The sequence below is a fragment of the Colius striatus genome, chromosome 5 (assembly GCF_028858725.1).
Source record: "Colius striatus isolate bColStr4 chromosome 5, bColStr4.1.hap1, whole genome shotgun sequence".
Taxonomy (NCBI): Eukaryota; Metazoa; Chordata; class Aves; order Coliiformes; family Coliidae; genus Colius; species Colius striatus.
The window spans coordinates 12,963,871-12,983,148 of NC_084763.1; the positions used below are offsets into that span (position 1 = coordinate 12,963,871).

The 19,278-nt window shown below is 41.1% G+C and overlaps 1 protein-coding gene across 1 annotated transcript in view; it reads right to left on the reverse strand.

The window, feature by feature from the left end:
* GLI3 (GLI family zinc finger 3) overlaps positions 1-19,278 on the reverse strand; it is a 208,131-nt gene that overhangs the window by 132,768 nt on the left and 56,085 nt on the right. Inside the window, exon 3 of the mRNA XM_061996474.1 lies at positions 7,536-7,778. Coding sequence (XP_061852458.1) covers positions 7,536-7,778 — 243 coding nt within the window. The remainder of the gene's footprint in view (positions 1-7,535; positions 7,779-19,278) is intronic.

Consider the following 19,278-nt stretch of genomic DNA (forward strand, 5'->3'; position numbering starts at 1 on the left):
TGGCTGAGGAAACTGGGGTTGTTTAGTCTGCAGAAGAGCAGGCTGAGAGGAGACCTGATGACTCCCTTCAGCTACCTGAAAGGGGGTTGTAGTGAGGTGGATATCTGTCAGTAATGAATGATAAGGCAAGAGGAAATGGGCTCAAGTTGCTCCAGAGGAGGTTGAGACTGGAGATTAGGAAGAACTTCATCACCATGAGGGTTATTAAGCATTGGAAGAGGCCACCCGGGCAGGTAGTGGAGTCATCATCCCTAGAGTTATTTGAAAGACACATAGATGAGGTGCCGAGGGACATGGTTCAGTTATGGGCTTGGGAGTGTGAGGTTAGGGGTTGGACTCAATGATCTTAAAGGTCTTTACAAAACAAAATGAATTTATTATTCTGCTCTATGATTCTATGCTTCAGTTCTTTATGAAAATCATGATCACTGAACCAGCATCTGGTTCACATGTTCCACATGCTTTGCTATAAAGACTTGAGATATTTACAAGACATATAGATGTGGTGCTGAGAGAAGTGGTTTAGTGGTAGATATGGAAGTGTTAGGTTAATGGCTGGACTTAATCTTAAAGGTCTTTTCCAACCTAAATGATTCTATGAGTTGTTGTAGCCTTACATACAGAGGTAACATATCTGTCACCAGAAGCTACATGAGGCTGAGTCTTGACTAATATTTTTTTAAAGCTCTAAGCAGATAAATCCAAGAGGCAGTTTTTCAAGCCATATCTCCTTGGCCAAGAAAGCTGACTCAAAAAGGCTGACCAACAGCAACCTCAGGCATTACGGCATGCTTCAAAATTTGCAACAAACAATGCTTATTCACTTTGGTCACTAGCTCTCTACATACCTGTCACACTTGGCTAACCCTTTCCACAGCCTCAGTATCAGCACAAAGATCACTCTGATATCTAATAAAAGAAAAATAATGATCTTGCCTAGTGAAATAGCAGTACTGAGCACAACAGCTATGTGTCAGGCTGTTGGGGTTTTGGTAGCTGTTGGGGTTTTTTCAGAGAATGCAGTCTACCTCCTGCATGCTAGTAGATTTCTAGAAGGAAAGAGGAAACTTTAATAAAACTTTTCAACTCAGACTTTCATGGCTTCTAAGCTCTTTTTTCCTCACCTTCCAGCTGCTGATGGTATAGATGTTACCACACAGGGACACAAGATCAGTCCAAACCCGCTACATATCTTGTCACAAGGCTCTTAGAGATAGAAATGTCCACATATCAAGGGACACAGTACTTTGAAGAAGCTTTTCATTCTCTGCTGATTTAGGACAGCTGATCTGCCTTGAGGCTAAAGAGATGGATTACATTATTTCTTGGGGGTTTTTTTCAGAGTTCTTAACTATGATTCAGTGGCTCTGAGCAATGTATTCTGTCTCCTTCCTTGAAGACATTATACAACAAACACATTCTCTAAAGCATCTAAAAGAGCTTTAGCTGACAAACCAAATTAAATCTGTGTAAGAGGTGTTATTGCATTTCTCCATCTGCATCTTCCTTATTCCTTAAACAACAACAAAAATCACCACCCAAACATCTCATTTCACAGCTTACTTGCACTTGAACAACCAAAAAAAGGAGAGATTAGCAGAATCCCACAGAATTATACATATGACCTCGTTAATATCTTATTCTACCCTCCACACACAGCATCACCTCTTTCCAAAGCACTGCCTATGGTTTCTAGCTGAAATTAATACTACTGGTAATGACAAGAAAAAAGTCAGTATTCAAAGTCTTCATCTAAATTTAAAAACAAAACAAAGCCAAAAACCCTAAAAGATCACCTTTCAGCTTCTCAACAACATTACATTTCAAGGCCTTTCAGATATTGGCAGTTTTACATTCTATCTCATGCCGAGGGGAAAAAAAAATCCAATGGAAGAAAGGACATACAGATGTGTGACTTCTAGCTGTAAAACTGTGGTACAACTGTAACTTCACAACGAAAATAGTACACAGGGGCAGCAACTCCAGGGCTCTCAAAAGACCCTGGTTATTCCACAGAAGAGGTCCAGAGAAATGGGCAATACTTTTAACAAACAGAACTTCTCAAACGCAACCCAGGAGTGTCAGGAGGCATCTTGGAGAAGACTTTTCCATTTATAAGCTGCTGTTAAGCTTACAAGCTCTGCAGCACCTTCCTAAATTTCAAACTGAAGTTGCCTCTGCCCCTGAGTGTGATTTTGAGGGCAGTAACTTCTTTTTTATTGGAGGCTGTTAAAAGATACTATTACATTGTAGATTTTTATCCCTCAAACATTTGGGGTTTTTTTGCAATTTTACTTATTTTCTTCAAGACCAACATTTTAGTTGCTCAACTAACACTAGTAATCCAACATTCACTCTTACACTAGAGGCTTTTCTCCCTTGTTAGTTTTATTAAAAGCTTTAGATTTTACTTTTTTTCAGCTACCCTTATTTGACAACATTTGGAAACCACCCCATAAATCATTGTCAGTGGAGAGTTTTGTTACTGGAGCACTTAAGCCCCTCCCCTGTTAAATGCTGCAGAAAGAGCTGAAAAAGTCAGACTGATTATCAGAGGTATTTAAGAGGCCAAACTCACTTTGAAATTGAAGAGCCTCTAGATGTCTTTAAAGACTCCAGCCTTAAATCTCTACAAAGATTCCTCACTGACAGTACCACTCTCCAACAACTCTGGGGGAAGTCCTCAAAAAAGAAAAAAAAAAGCTGTCAGAACCATGGAATCATTTCAGCTGGGAGAGACCTTTAAGATCATTGAGTGCAGCCTCTGTCCCAACCCTATCAACCACTAGACCATTTCCCTAAGTGCAACATCCACCCAACTCTTAAACCCCTCCAGGGACAGTGACTTCAGCACCTCCCTGGGCAGCTGTTCCAATGCCTGACAACCCTTTCAGTCAAGAAATTCCTCCTCACATCCAGCCTGAGTCTCCCCTGGTGCACCGTGAGGCCGTTTTCTCTTGTTCTGTTGCTTGTTACTAGTGAGAACAGACTGACTCCCACTTCACTACAGCCTCTTTCAGGTAGTTGTAGAGAGTAGTAAGGTCTCCCCTGAGCCTTCTTTTCTCTAAGCTAAACTGTCCCAGGCTGCTGCCACCTGGTAATACTGGGAAGCTAGAGGTGCGCTGTCCAGAAGTGTCACAATTGTCCCTCTGGAGTTAAAGAATGTGCCAAGGAGTTGACAAGGGAGACCACCAGCTCTCCCCTCTACAAAGCAAGAGGGGATCCTCTTCCATGAGCTCAATTTGCTGGTGGCTACCAGGACTGCTCTCCCTTCCCAACGCACCACACAATGCGGTTCAAGTCACGTTGCCATGAGAAGTCATTGCTTTCCAATTACTACATTTTCCACAGGGAAATGAAGGAAGGGGAATTCTTGTCAATAGAAATTAAAACGCAGTAAATGAACAAGTGCACCTAGTGAACCAGCACTGTATTTTCCTTCTGTGGTCTTTTGTTCATGTTTCAAATTGATTTTGAGATGACACTAACACTAAGTAATCTAACCCTGACAGTTATGCGGGGCCTGATCCTTACAAAGAACAAGTCTAGGCACAGCCAGTAGGAACTGAGGGCAATCAATACCTTTGGAGGGTTAATCCTATGAAATGTGCAATAAGCAGTTCCCACTTCCCTAGATAGATACAGAAGCTTCAAAACCAGCACAATAAATCCTCAGGAAGGAGCAAAAAAACAAAAATAAATTTAAAAGGTGAGGGTGAAATAAAAAGAAGTGAGTTCCTGCTTTCAGCTAGATTTGGTGCAATCTCTTCGAGATGAAGGGATGTACCAGAAAGAGAATCCTGCCAGAGCCAATCCTGTATATACAATTTTTTTAGATCAGAGACAACTGAACTGTCACTACTTTTTACTTAAGCTAATTCTTCCAGCTTTACTAATTAGGTACTAACAATTCTTTTCAGATGAGCTATGAAACCCAGGGAAGAATACCAGCAGTATGTTTTAAATCAAAGTGTTTACATCAGGAATGATTCATTTTTTCCATGAGGAATGACTTGAGACAGGCAGTCTTAGCACTGCCATAAATCTGTGTGGGAATTAAAATTGGGGAAGAGAATAACAAAGGGAAGTTGCTATCCCCCCCTCCCCTGCCTCAGCCCCACCTCCAGAGACAGAATTTACATTAACAAGGGGCTCCAACTACCACTGCAATCAGTGTTTGAGAAACACCATTTTTAAAAATCCATTTAAGAAACACTGTGATTAAGCTCAGTAGCTCTGCTCTCCTCAAGAAAGAAAAGGTGCAACACATGAAAGAAAACTCCAGCATTTTTATCATCTGCCCTAAAGCTTTTAAAAAGAAAAAAGTTTTTAAAAAGTAAAAAAAAAAGCCCCACACTAAAACCAAAACTGCCATGCTTAGTGAGCAGTGTTTAAACACTGCTTAAGAAATCCATAACAAAAACAGACAGAAACCAAAATTTTCTGGTTTAGGCTTGTATGTTTTCCCTTTTATCTGCTGGAGGCTTAAGGGCTGAGAGCTGAGTGTGAGGCTGAGCTCTCATTCTCAGTTGTTAAATGGTTGAGGGGCTCTGACAGTGCAGAAGGGCCACCAGCTCCACGGAATGTTTCATCCCAGCTGTTTGAAAAGCTGGTCCGCTTGAAACAACCATTATCCCCACTCATACTCTGCAGGACAGCAAACTCTCCCTCAATGAGGTATTTATTCCACGTATATGGTAACTATTATTGCCAACATTTACAACATCAGTCATTTTAATTAGGAAAAAAAAATAATAACAACAAAAAACCCTGCAACACACAGAGACATGCATATTTACGTGTGGAAACGAAAAGCATTGGAGCTGTTCCGAGTAACTGCAGCTCCTGGAGGGGACATGCGTTCCACACACACAATTGACTTAAATGCTCTTTCTTTTCTTGACATGACAATGTACAGATGTCCTTCTTCAAAAAAGAAAAAAATATTCTCCCTTTTCCTGTGTTACAGGAAGGCTGCCCACACTTTTGAATACAACATGGGTATAAATAGAAGCACAAATTAGGCATCTTGAAAAGTCTGTATTTTCCAACCACATGGAAACTAAGGAATGACTGTGAATGTTTACATACCCAACCATGTTGAATTAAACCAGTATTTTCTATCCATATGCCCAGCGAAAGTGGCAAGAAACTTAGGAAGGGAACAATAGCCTTGCTGGTTTCTCACCTGTTGCTATAGTGGGGCTGAGGTATGTTTGCATTATTCAGTCTTCTTCATATGGACCACTATAAGTGCCAGCCTGAATAAAGTCGCCACTTTGATGAAAGCATGTCTTACATACATAAATGATACAACTGCTATGAAAATTTCAGTAAGCCTGTCTGCTTTCCTATAAATCTAACTAGACATTTGTCTCTTCCGTTGTCCTTCTGTATCACATTTAAAGGTAAATAAAAGCATGATGGCTCATTATATGACATGAATAGCTTGAGGGATTTTATAAATCAGCGAGTACAAATGCACAACTCGCTACAGCAGTGGTGAAGCAGGTCTGCCTACCTGATATTTTCTTACTTGGACTTCTGCTTTAAGATCATGTTGCTCATTTGAAATTAACTCATCTCCTGTTTCTATACTGTTATACACTGAATAACTTCTGCTGTTCTCTCAACTGTTGGCATCAATGTTTTTCTAGCAGCCCACATGCCCTTGCTAGTGTTATATGTCACAATACAGACTTAGTAGTTTCATTACATCTTGAGAATTCTGATCGAAAGGCAAATTCAATAAAATAAACCAAAATAAAGTCAATGCGAACCACTCAGACTCATTCTGACCACCCAGCCCTTTTTCTTCAGTAGTATCGATAACACTTTGAACTAGATTTAAAGGGTGAGCTGGCAACAGGTCAGATGGTCAAAACGGCAATTGTCGCCACTAAATTCGGCATAAGGTTTGTTGTTTGTTTGGGGAGTTGTTCTTGTCATACATTTCATCTCTCCCCAGCTGTACTGCAAACACAAAGAAGTTATTTTGTTTCCCCAGTGCGATTTTGTTTTTCAAAAGTGAGATTTGAGGGCTGCATTAACAACCCATAAGGTACCAGTGGTGTATCCAAACCACAAGCTACTATTTCTATGGGCTGCTGCTCATGAGCGATCATTAGCTCTGCACATTCATGTCTCTCTTGTAGATGAGTGCTACAGCACATCCTCCTCGGCAGAAAGATGAGTAACTCTGCCAGAGGGTTGAGACGCGCTGTGCGAGGAGGAGGGTGTACAGAAACCAACTGCCTACACTGAAAGAGAGCTCAAAAGCTTAACTGCAAACTTTTCCACTAAATACTGATCTAAACTATAAAGACAACAAGTGTTCATTTTCTCATAATACCTCCAACCTTATTAACAATCAGGCTCTTTTATTTTTTTTAAAGGAGGTTGGTGAGACTTAAGGTTGTGTGAGACATACTTTGATCTGCACCCTGATGAGTGAACATTCCCCTTTGCTGCTAGCCCAACTAATGAAGGGATAAAATTAGCTTTTATCCCTGGCACTTTCTTTAGCAAAAAAACATGCACTAATCAGCTGTCCTCACTAATCACTCATCTGGCTAATGACCTTTTGCCTTAAAACACTAAAATTTCTGAATGATATGGAAAAAAAAAATCCCAGTGCAGACTGGCCCCTCTTTGTGGGTCTTAAGTCTATCATCTGGAACTGGAGAATGGAAGGTTAAATGGCAAATCTGTATCCTGACTGGGTGATAAATCTATAATAAAAAAGGCACAAGCCTTGACACCTCAAGATGTACTTCGTTACTACACAACTAAATGATTTTTTTTTCTCTTTTTTGTAAACTAGAAGCAGATGAAAAAAAAATTGCTTAACTCCCTCATATTTTGCCTGTGCAGAAATTCACTCCACATCTGTGTTCAAGTGCCAGTTAATTTCTTACTTTTTTTATTAATGACTGAGCAGGAACTCAAATGGTTGAAACCATTTGCCTTGTTTTGCCCCTCTACAACTTCATGGAACTTTAGACAGGGAAGAAAATTCCAAAGCCACTCCATCAGCCTGCATACTCAAACACACATGTGAATCCCTAAAAGAACTCCAAAACAAAACAAAAAAACCCCAAAACAGCAATAAACTTTCTTACCCACCCCCTACCCCAAATCCTCACTGCACAAGGCACAATTCTTGCTCCTCTTAGTCCCATAGAGGAATTTTAAGGCCTGTTTCATTTTCCTTTTGTGCTTTCTTTAATGAGGCATTTTTTCTTCGTGTTTTAAGGAGGTGGAGCAAATGCAGCCCTGGATGGCTTTGGAGGATTAGCAACAGATGAGGTGTCCTGTGGAAGTTGCTCTGAAGAGGCCTGTGATAATTTCAAGCTGCAGTGCAACTGCCCTCTGGTTTTTAACTTCAGAAAAAAAGAAAAAAGATGGTATTACCCCACACCCCCCCCAACCAAACAGCTCTCCCAGGGGACAAGGCAAAGTGACAAATAAAAGCACATTAAATTTCACAGCCTTGACAATTTGCATCCCAAAATGAAGTGTCAGTCGATACTCACGGTAATGAGGTTCCATGTAACCATTTCGGGGGTCCATGGTAAAGAGTGTCCCACGGTATGGTACAGAAGGTTCGGGAAGGTGCGATATAGATCCATGGATCTCCTTCTTGATTAATGAGGCCCTTTCCTCACTCGACGTGGAAGGCTCTTCACTGATCTTGCCGAGGCCTTGCCCACCCTGCGGCTGCATTGTGATCGCGTTCCTTCTCTCTCTGTGATAGGTCTGCCCAGGACTTTCATCCTCTGCAAAAAAAAAAGAGGAAGAAGAAAGAGAGAAGGGAAAGAGAAAGAAAGACGCACTTTTAGTCCATTTATAGTAAATACAATAAAGAAAAGTTCTCTCCCCCCCCGTTCTCCTCACTACCCCATCCTCACAGTGTGAGTTTGTGACAGTAGGTACATCTGTGGCTATGAGAGATGGTCTGAGGAAGCCGGCCTGTTCTGAGCAGGCGGCTGCTGAGCGGTAGATCATCATCACCCATGCACCGATGCTCCTGCCAGCAAGGCTATCAATCCTGTGTGCACAGACATGGGCTTGCTGTTTTCTTGCCTCTGGGACAAGGAGACTGGGAGTTTGGGCTGCCTGATGGGGAGGCAAAAAACAATTTGTCAAAGAGGAAAAGATGAACCCTGCTGTCTGGACCTAAATCAAACCTAGCCACCCACCACTGTTCTGCAGCCTGGCTCCAGTCTCTGGAGGTTTGCTTGTGTGAGAGGCTGGAGCCGAGCAGGAAGGTCATTACCAATCAGAAGGAAGGTGGGAAACAATAAAATGGGTAATATTGCTTAAGATATAGCACCAGCAACATTAGGCAAGCACAAGTGAGGCCATTCTAACTGTTACCACAAGGATGCATCTGCAGGGTGGTAGAGCATACTCCCCCTCTATCTTTTTTCCCATTTACACACACAGACAAATCCATAAATTCCTAATGAACATTGAGGGGGAGGAATGGGGGGAGCTGTGGGACAGACACAATTGTGTGTCAATTAGGGGCATCAAACCCAACCCTTAGTCCCAAGTAAGCCTCTAAGCCTATAGTACCATCTGTGCCAGGAAAAGGGCCTCCTGACAATGCGTCTCTTGAAGGTAGCCCCAGAACCAGGTGCTTAACCAACTCTCTGCTCCCATATGAATTTTAACCCCAGGGGACCACGTCTACCCTTCAAAAACCAGATCACATGGTTCTGTTCCTCAAAAGCTAGATGCATGTTCCCCAGTACCTTCCACTCATACCATGTGACAGAGGGGTGTGTTTTTTTAGCAACACAATTCTCTACATTTTTGTTTCTCTAAAACAAGTACGATTGCTGGCTGTAATCCTTGGCCAATACTCACACTGCTGGTACAACTTGTTCAATGAACCACTGTGCACATGTGGGTGTACGCAAATGCTGGCAAATATGTTTAGCTTCAAAAGTTGCTCAGCAGTTTTAGAAGTATGTGAGGAACTTTTGATTATTAAACATCAGGCACAAAAAAAGGTAACTGGAAATGAAAACACCCCAGGAAATAAAACTAAAGTACACTTACTTTACAACCCACATGCAAGGAAGGATCGTTGACAACAGTGCCAAGATTGCACTTCCATTCTCGGAGATTTGAGGTCAGGGCTAAATTTTAACTTGTACCTTGCCTGATATTCACACAGCAAAAGCACCAGCCAGCAACTCACTAGGAGGCTACTACTTTCACCCAACCTGACACCAGTGTAATTCAACCTATTTGCATTCACATGAATTAGATTAGAAACAGGATCTGTACATATGAAGTAGAATTTTGGCCATTATGTGCATCAACTAGCTATACCACTGCTTTCAATGCAGCGCTCATTAGGCTTCTCTCTGCCTCTTCTCAAGTAGCAACACCATGAGATGAGAACCCTGTAGCATAACCTATTGAGCACTTAATTATTTTTCTGACTCCAAGTATTACAGCAAGCAGGCTCTGCTGACTTATCTGCATCATTCACGGCTGAATTCCTTTTACAGACAGCAGTAATTCTTGATACATACCATTTCCAGGATTGATTCTGAGGAGAAAGAGTTAATGGAAATGGACAACACCACAGCAGAGTTTAAACTTGTTGCCCTCTTCTACTTTTTATTAATATGCACAGGCACCAGTCCCTGCTCTGGATTAGCAGGGTTTAAGGTTTCAAGTTTTTACACCAAAGCTGGTTTTAGTTAGAGAACTGCAAAAGAGAGTCTAAAACTTTAAAACTTAGATGAGGTTTTTAGAAAGCTGCTTGCATAACTCAAAAATTAAATCACCCTAAAGTCATATTTTCCATCACATTTCTCCCTAGCCAGAGTCCTTTATGTTAAATTTCAACCTATAGTGAACTTTCACTGATGAGATGTAAACTCTTGTAAAAATAGGAGATTAAACTCCATTTGAAATCCTGACAGAAACAGAGCAAGCTAACCTGTGTTACCACAGTACGGAAAGAAGCAAGCTGGAGTGATTTGTGGGGCTGTATAATATCTGAGGATCAGATAGGATTTCAGTTCTTTTACTCTTCCATATAAAGGTAATATTTGTTAAAACTGCCATCCTGGGATACAACAAGAAGCTGACATCTGTCTGCAGGCTCCACTTTTATTCTTTCCTTCTCAAAACACGCATGTGTCATGAATCAAGGTACTGCTATAGAACAAGCTGATTTTTCCAAACTGCTGAGTGAAATTCAAAACCTACTTGCAGTAACTTTGAAACTATAAGAAAAAAATGTGTTCTGTTTTAATAAGCTTTAGACAGGGGAAAAAAAGAACACCAAAAAAAGCGCAGTATTTTTCCTTCTACGTGAACCACCCCTCTTCTCATTATGAAATTACTGCCATGTGCTCTTAGAAGTCACGCATTTCTGTATGTTGTCTGCCATGTAAAAATCCCCCCAGAAGTCTTTCTTTTTCTCAAAAAAACAAGTATATATGGTCACATTTTTGTGATAGGGCACATTCAACAGCCAAACATATCGCTAAGCATTTACTTCATGCTTTTATTAGGGGACAGATGAGAAACTTGACAGCACCCGTGCTCCGGGACACGAACGGGTGAGGGGTTTCTGCAGGACCTCCCCCGGCGCTGAGCGGGAAGCTCCTGTTGCGGTAGCACTGCCACCTCTCAACGGCGGGAGAGCCACTCCAGCGTGCCAAAAGGCAAAAGCTGTCTAATCTTGTTCTGTTTCGGCTAAAAAGCTTTAAACGTAAGTGCAGGCAAGCTGCACTGGGCCAAATTATTGACAGAAACATACCATCCACCATGGCAACAAGTGGGACTGTAAAGCAAAAGTGTAAGCAAACAGTCCACTTCTCCAGCAGCATCTGCCAGTAGATTTACAGACGAATACATGGCAACTGTTACTGCTCTGCTCACGTTTTAGAAGTGGGCAGCTTTAGGGTCAATAGAAACATCTGATTTACTGAATTTTTGTAGACAGACTAACGTCAAAGTTAAAAGGGCTGATCCCCTCTTATCTCCACTTGCTTCCCACTGGTGGGACCCCACTGACTCCAGCTTATCCCACTTTCTGCGGGTGTAAGAGAGAGGGGTTAAATAAGAAAAGAAAAAAGGTTAATCAGGCTCCAAGAGCAATCTGCATAAGCTCCTCTTTCTTCATGTATACTCTGTCTTAGCAAGCCAGCAGCCAGAGACACGTGCTACAAGTGCCCAGCCTGGAACAGTAACAGTAATCTAAGATTCTCCCATCTGCTGAGAAATATCCAATTTAGTGCTGCTATTCTGACCAGAGGCAGTTTTTATTAGGAGTTCTGAGCACCAAGGAGCACTTCATTTAAGCAACAAGCTTTTTCCAAAACTCACATCGGACAGCATACCTGAATAAACACTTTTAATTGCTCAGCTTATTTACCCAGACAATTAAAAGTCAGGACAATTCAAAACCTAATGCAAAATAATCCATTAAACTTTCTTTTCCTGTTGAACTTTTTTTGCACTTGTTTTTATTGTAGACTAGAACAAAGTAGAACCTTTTTTACTTTAAATATCAGCCACTAAAAAAAAAAAAGTTTAAACCTATTGATACACCACACTAAAAACCAGTCTCAACACACCTTCAGAGAGCTCTCTGCTTAAACGAGACACCACCAGCCTAGCTAAATCTGTTTATGTATTAAGTTTCCTTGCCACATTTCTGCGTGCAACTTGGAGAGCATTACTGTCTCACAAGCGAGCTGCCGATGCACTTCGGCAGGGGAAGAGAAAAGATGAGGTACTTACAACTCAGTCCAAAAGACCCTGGCTGACGCTTCCTCCAAGCTCTTTTCTGGACCAAAATTCTCTGGCTACTGGGACACAGGCATTCCTTCCTCTCTTTTCCTCTCTCTCCCTTTCCCCCCCTCTCCCGGTCTCCCTCCCTCTCTCTCAGAGGCAGTGCTTCTCCCATTAGAGGAATTAAAAGTGGTTGGTGCCATGCTAAATTTAACAAGCTCATTAGTATTCTTCCTGTGTGCTTCCTAGTGAACTCTCCCTATTCAAGCAGCTCTCTCTAGCTGAGGGGTCAGGCAGCTAATCATTAAATCAAACTAATGTCACCCTATCACAATCGGCCTAAGAGAAGGAGGGTTTATTATTTCAGTTTATGCTAAATAAACGGTTTTACAAATGGTCTCCAAGCAAGGTCAACAGCAGCTTCAATTACAAGACAAACTTAACAAGAGTTGCTATAAACCAAGTGCTCCATATTGACCTAAGCACAAGCTCAGCTCCCTATATTGCCACTAGCAGGATTGTACAGGAATGCATATTGTAAAATAAAGGAAAGGGTAATCTTTTCTTTGCCAGAATTTGTGACTGCACAGAGACTGCTCATTCACCTCTCCCCAACCAGCTTGCTGCTCAGCTCAATTCACCCCACACAAAGGCTGAAGACCAGACCTCAATGGACCGAGTGAAACATGTTCAAAACTAGGCTCTCTATTGTGACTGAATTTCTTAACATCTTTTCAAAAAGCGGAGAATGCCTTGAGGCTAAAGGAAGAAACAGGCTAATGGTGAATTGGGAATACTGAGCAAATTTCAGAGCCCTTTCCTCCTAGCTTTTGAGGTTGAAAGCAAGCTCTTTCCTTTCAAGTTTCAAAGTCCTTTTTCCTCCCGCAGTGTCACAGAAGGATTTGAAAAGAAGGTAATTGTGCTCACAGTCCCCCTGATCAGAGCTTACGTCCTATTTCTGGTATTTCAGAATACTTCTTGCAATAATGGTGCATATAGCTCAATCCCTTAACCGTCCTGCACTCTGCAATTGCTCATTAAATGAACAATTGCTGGTATAAAATGCCTTTTATGTTCAAGGTCTGGATATAAGATAAGCATTCTAGTACTCTAAATTTCGTTTACTAAGGAAACTCTCCATCATTAAATTACAAAACTGAAGTCAGAATATCAGTCTTTCCCAGAAAAGTAGCATTTTAGGTTGCTGTGAGACATAAGGCGGGAGGCGGGGGAGTGTAAAAAAGATTGACTATTTAGATTCTTAATAGAATAGATACCTAAGAAAGCAAGCAATTTCCCTCATGTTTAAGGTCTAAGTTTTTGAGACTTGATATTTTCTTCTTGAAATGATGCAACAGAGCAATTGCCAGGCTCATTAGGACGTGTACCTGCACCTTCTTGCATACACACGCTGATCACTGCTCTCTGGCCACCTTAAGAGCAAAGCAGGAGGAAATACTTCTGTAGGATTGTGGCTGCCTTGAAAAACAGTGCATGTTGTACCTAAAGTTTTGGTTTGAGTGGGTACAGTAGTTTAAACTGGGCACTCTTGGTTACAACTTTGTTATTTTTCTGCATTCGGAGTAACTGCATGTGAAGAACATGCTCTGGAAACATTAACACATATTAAGTACAATGCTTATAAATGATCTTGAAAGTAGACTCCAACCATATGAGAGGCTACGAAATCTGTTAGATAACATGTATAGTACTCGCTTTACTTGCAATGCTTCAGCATACCTATACAAGACTTTTGTGCTTATAAATAGCATACATTATCTGAGCTCACCACTGAAAATGTATTCCCATTTGTAGTGGGTTTTCAGCTTCATTATTTTACCATTACCATATGTATAGTATTTTCCAGGAACTGATTTGTGATCTTTGCAATATGAAGACACAGCTCTTTTCTGGGTTTTTTTTTTTTGTTTATTTTGAGAAACTTATATTCTTTTGTTTATAATTTTTAACTTTCACTTGAAGAAAAAGGATTTATCAATGAGGCAGAAAGCAGACCCAGTCCCACCCATATCTACATAATACTCCACCTCCTCATTGTTTTTCATGAGTGAGTCGTACCTTCATTATTGCTGTGCCTACAGAAGAACTCAATTGAGTCCTTGTTTTCTTTGAAAGTACACAGTGCACAGAATCACAGAATGGTAGGGTTGGAAGGAACCTTTAGATATCATCCAGTTTAACTCCCCTGCCAAAGCAGGTCCACTTAGATCAGGTCACACAGGAACGTGTCCACGTGGGTTTTGAAGACCTCCAGAGAAAGAGCCTCCACACCCTCCCTGGGCAGCCTGTGCCAGGGCTCCCTCACCTCAACAGTGAAACAGTTTTTTCTTAGGTTTAAATGGAACTTTTTATGTACCAGCTTTTTTCCATTACCCCTTGTCCCATCACTGGATACAACAGAAAAAAGTGATGTCCCAACCTCCTGACATCCACTGTTTAGATATTTGTAAATATTAGTGAGATTCCCCCCCCCAAGTCTCCTGCAGACTAAACAGCTCCAGTTCCCTCAGCCTATCTTCATAAGGAAGATGCTCCCATACAGAATATGCATCAATACAGATCCTATGATTTTTGAATAGAGCCTCTGTTCCCCTGGGTCAATGGCAGAGCTCCTGCTAACCTGGTGAAGACAAGACTGGGCCTGTACAGAGCTCATGCTGCTCCAACACTAACGCGGTGACACACTACTATAAGCAGAACATGGCTCGCAGCCTTTTCCAGCTGTGCACATGACTCTTCCCCAAGACTGCTGAGGAACCTGCTAATGGTACAAAGCAGCTAGAGTTTTTCAGACATACAGAACGGAGAAAGCTTTGTTAGCATAAATGTCTTTACCTCAATTTTTCGATTAGTAAGATGAATTTATACTGCTTGGTGCCTCCCCAACTGCTCCCAACTAAAAACATGTGTCTGATATTAAACAGAGATATCAAATTATGTTAAATAAAACTATTACTAAAGTTCCATATAAGCAAGCACCTCCTGGATGTAACTGGGATTCTGCATCTGCAAACTCCAGCATCAGACTATAAAACTCCTAATTCAGGAACACAAGACACAGTTGCATAAACACAAACGCACAAGGTGCTGTGGAAATCTCCTTGTCAGTCCTGGGATTCTCACCCTCATAAGATGGACAAGGAGGGCAGGGCTGGGCTGCCTGATATCTGATTCTACATCTCGCTGATCATGCAGGACACAATGAGGAAAAATGAAGCAACATTTGGGTGTATGTCTGCAGTTACTGACTGAAGGTTCTGGCCATCCCGCTGACTTCAATGACTTTGGATCAATTTGCTTGCTGTGCACCAGATTCCCATGGTATCCTGTTGGCCAAGTTTGCTTAGAGCCACCCACCTGAGTGGCCAGCTGGCTGACATGCAGAACCTGATCCCCCCCAACACCTGGCCCGTGGGGCTGCGAGTCTCAGGGAAGCTGATAGAGGCACTAATTATCAGCAGCTAGCAAGGTCAGACTCCAAAGAAGTGTGAGCCATACTTCTGAACAAGCCCTCTCCCATCCCTGCTTCCACACAGGCTTTAAAATAACAAAACCTAACAATTTAAACCAAAACAGCTGAAAACCATTTTCTCTGTTCCAAAGTTCAGGGCTCTGTGTTTCTACCACAGCAGAGAGTGGATTATTGCTGAGATATTTAACACCATGCGCGAGCACAGCCCGCGGCACTCTGGTTTAGGTGTTAGTGACGACATTGGCTGCTGCGGGAGAAACACTAATCCCTGCACCCAGGTACCAGGCAGGTGATGAGATTTTACATTTACCTTTTTGAGGCTTACAAGGCCCAAATCCGACTTGCTTTACCCACACTGTAATCCCAGGGATTCAAGTAGATTGCAAGTAGATTGCAAGTAGAGCAAGAGGGATTCATCTCCAACATCAGAAACGCTCCAACCACTGGGCACAAATGATTTCTGCCTGGAATATCTATGGAGATGTTTGTTAGCATGTGGAAATGCTGTATCATCAGCTTGATAAGAAAAAAAAACTTTTAGTCTAAAAGTGCTTTGTAAATTCTGATGGAAAAGGAAAGAAAGAGAAAAGCCTTAATGCAGAAGAAGACATACAAAGGTAGAATTAATTGGCAAAATTAACATGTAGTATGTGATTTCTCCTTTCAAATTGCAGAACTAGAAAGCAGGCAAGAACATTTCTCTTTCTTGGTATAGCAAGTTTTATGTTTTGATTTTGCTACTTGAGGCCTGGGAAACTCACACAAGAAAAAAAAAATCTCTTGCAAAAACAATCTTACTTCATTTGCCTTTGTAAGATGGAACACTAAAAAAAACAGCCGAGACTATATGTTACTGCAAGATAGCCCTAACTAACTAGAACATTTGCTCCAAGTCTGCTTATTTGAGCTAAAACTCAAGCTTCACACTTTGAGAATATCTCCAGCATTATTGCTGTTGTCCAACATCTAGCTTCCTCAAAGAGCCAGGAGACACAAATGTAACAGAGAAAGAGGACTATGGACATCAGGATCTGACTACTAGCAACCATTTCTCAGAAGGAAAAATCTCCTCAGCCTCTTGCAAAAGACTCAAAAGGATCCTGATTTGAAAACATTATGAAGTTCCTTCCATTAGCCAGTTATTACACTGTTAGTCACTGCTTACTTTGAGCTGGCTAATTAGTTACATCAAAGGCGCTACAATAAATTCCCAGGAGGAGTTTGGAGGGGGACGAGGGGGGAAATGTATTTCTCAACCATCTAATAGCGCATTTATGCCTGTCTGAGGGTAACTGCCTCATTTCACTCAGACACTGGGGGACATATTCTGTGGTGCTGTCATTTTCTACCAAGCCAGTAGCAACACTGGGCCTTAAAGCTGTTTTCCAAAGCTGTTTGTAGCCTGATATAAATTTGATTAGCCATGCTTAGAAGCCACAAAAGTGAAGGAGGAGTTATAAACCCTCTGGTGTAATATCTCCCTTTATAACATCTACAGTCCAGACACTTTGTCTTGACAGAATAAAAAAGTTACTTTAATTAGTGTTGTATACAGGAGAGTTGATTTTGTTCTCCTTTTTCCTTCAGTGGGTTCAAACTGTTAAATGCAATTATTAGCCAATCGCTAAGTGGTTTGCAACAACCCAGAGCCGTGGCAGCCCTTCAGTTTAGATGGCAGATATCACCTATTTCATTGCAAAATCTACTTATTGCCACATCCTTTTACACAGTTGTGGTAAGAGTCAGTGATTCCAGTATATCCCTGCACTTCTGGCCACTGAAGCATACCAGTTATTTAAAAACGTTATGGGTTACTCTGTCCTGATTTACGGTCGCTGCAATCGCAGTTGCAAACAATTATTTCATCCAAGTGTCAGGGCAGAATCTGAATACCATAAAAGTTTGTGTACAGATGTATATGTACTTCAAGATAAACATAGACAAATGTGATCACTAACACAAACTCAGCTCTGCCTTTAATTCCTTTATGGCAACTCCAGCCGATTGTAGATGAGGCCCTACATGGCACAGATGTCTGCATGTAAGTGTCCACACAGACATGCTAGATACCTGAACACAGTAATGAGACTTTCACATTCCTTGTCAGTAGTCTACATAATTCAGAGGAATACTGCAAAAAAAAAAAAAAAAACATGCAAGACAAAGTGAAGGATATTCACAAGCAAGGCAAAAAACTTCCTAGAAAATTCTCCAAACAATTTGATGCCTTGAATGATCTTTCATTCTGACATTCAAAACCCACCTGGATGAGTTCCTGTGCGACCTACTCTAGGTGGTCCTGCTCTGACAGAGGGGTTGGACTAGATGATCTTTGGAGGTCCCTTCCAGCCCTTGAGATTCTGTGATCTTCTGGACATTAGTACAGTAGTTGAGAACTGCAGAGATATCTACTAATATCTACTGATATCTACTAATCCATAGATATCAGCAGCTATTGCTTTTATCAACACTGCTTTTCCCCCAAGAATTTAGTATTCTGAGAACCTCAAACTTGATGCCATTGTTTACCTATAAAGTAGATGCACTAAGTGGTGAAGTTCAGAGGTTGGCTTTAAAATGGCTCACTTCCAGTTTTCTCCACTAAGGAAGATGCTTGAGCTCTGGCAGAGATGTGCACTGCCATACTAACTCACGTAGTTGCCACCTTCACATTCCAGTTATCAAAAATACTACTGACATCCACAAGCAAGCATCAGACTAGATCCAACAATGGATGCATGTGAGTGGACAAACAGGGATGGAGAGCAGAGAGCCTGGAAGGAAATGAAGGAGCAAATTCTTCATACTATGATCTCTACTCTCCTCACCTAGGGGAAGGAACACTCTTAAAAGCTTTGGAAAGAAGGCTTGTGACACAAGGAATTGAAGAATTAAGATAACTGACTAGAGTTTAATAGCCTCTGGGGTCCCTTTCCCAGGACAGTGGCTTCCCCTCTTCATCCCTTCTTCACTTCATGCTTCTGGACAGACTTTCCAGCTTCAGGCTGAGTCCATTAGCCTTGCCTGCTACATTTGAGAAGGAGCAAGAAAGCCTAAGATACATCATCTCTTTCCAGCTTCTCAAAATAATCCCACCACACACCAATCAGATCACTTTATGGATTAAAACAAGTTAATGGCTAATGTTTTCTTGTGAGTTCTAAAGATGAGCAAAACTAGTTTCAAGACTACTTCTGCATTTGTCTTCCTAAACTTATTTCAACAATTCAAACACATGCAGATACTGAAGTACTTATAACCATCTTAAGCAATTTATATATTTCTGTCTTTCATCATGCAATGGATACCTGAGATCAGAAAGATAGCTAAGTTAGAATAACACTCATATGTTCAGAAAGAAAGCATCAGAACAATTTTATTACAACGGCATTCTCTCTTCCTATTACATTAGCCATGGCAACTCGAAAAGAGCATTCTTAACTTGTTAATCATGTTTTGGCGGCTTCATCCACATACAGTCTGGCAAAAGGAGGTTTCAGTGTCTCATTATTTTTAACTACCTAGATTTTCAAGCAACATTCATATCATTAAAAAAAAATAAACTAAGTTTCTTCCCCACAAAGAGTTAAATATACAAGATTTATATGGGAGGGAGGTTGGGGAAGGAAAAGGGAACCACCTGAAAAGTTTGCTTGGCTATATACAGTCAAACAAACAAACAAAAAGAATCACTGCACATTGCCCAGGAGTATAATTACTTCTGTGTACTGAGAAAGAATGCAAAACTGTAGCCAGGAAAGAGGGATCCATTCCAATCCAGAAAGTATTCCAATAACAAAAGAGAATTACCAAATTTTACTGAAACAAGTCTATTTTTAAAAAACAAACTAGGCCTGTCTCTTAAATGTACTACTAAGTATTCTAACTCTGTGCCTGCCACAGACTCTTATCACTTTAGAGCTAAAAACCATTTTTCTCCATTTCTATTAACTTTCAAGTGATAAAATAGTGCAGCAACTGTTGCATTGAACAAAAGCCTGGCAAAAAGAAATGTA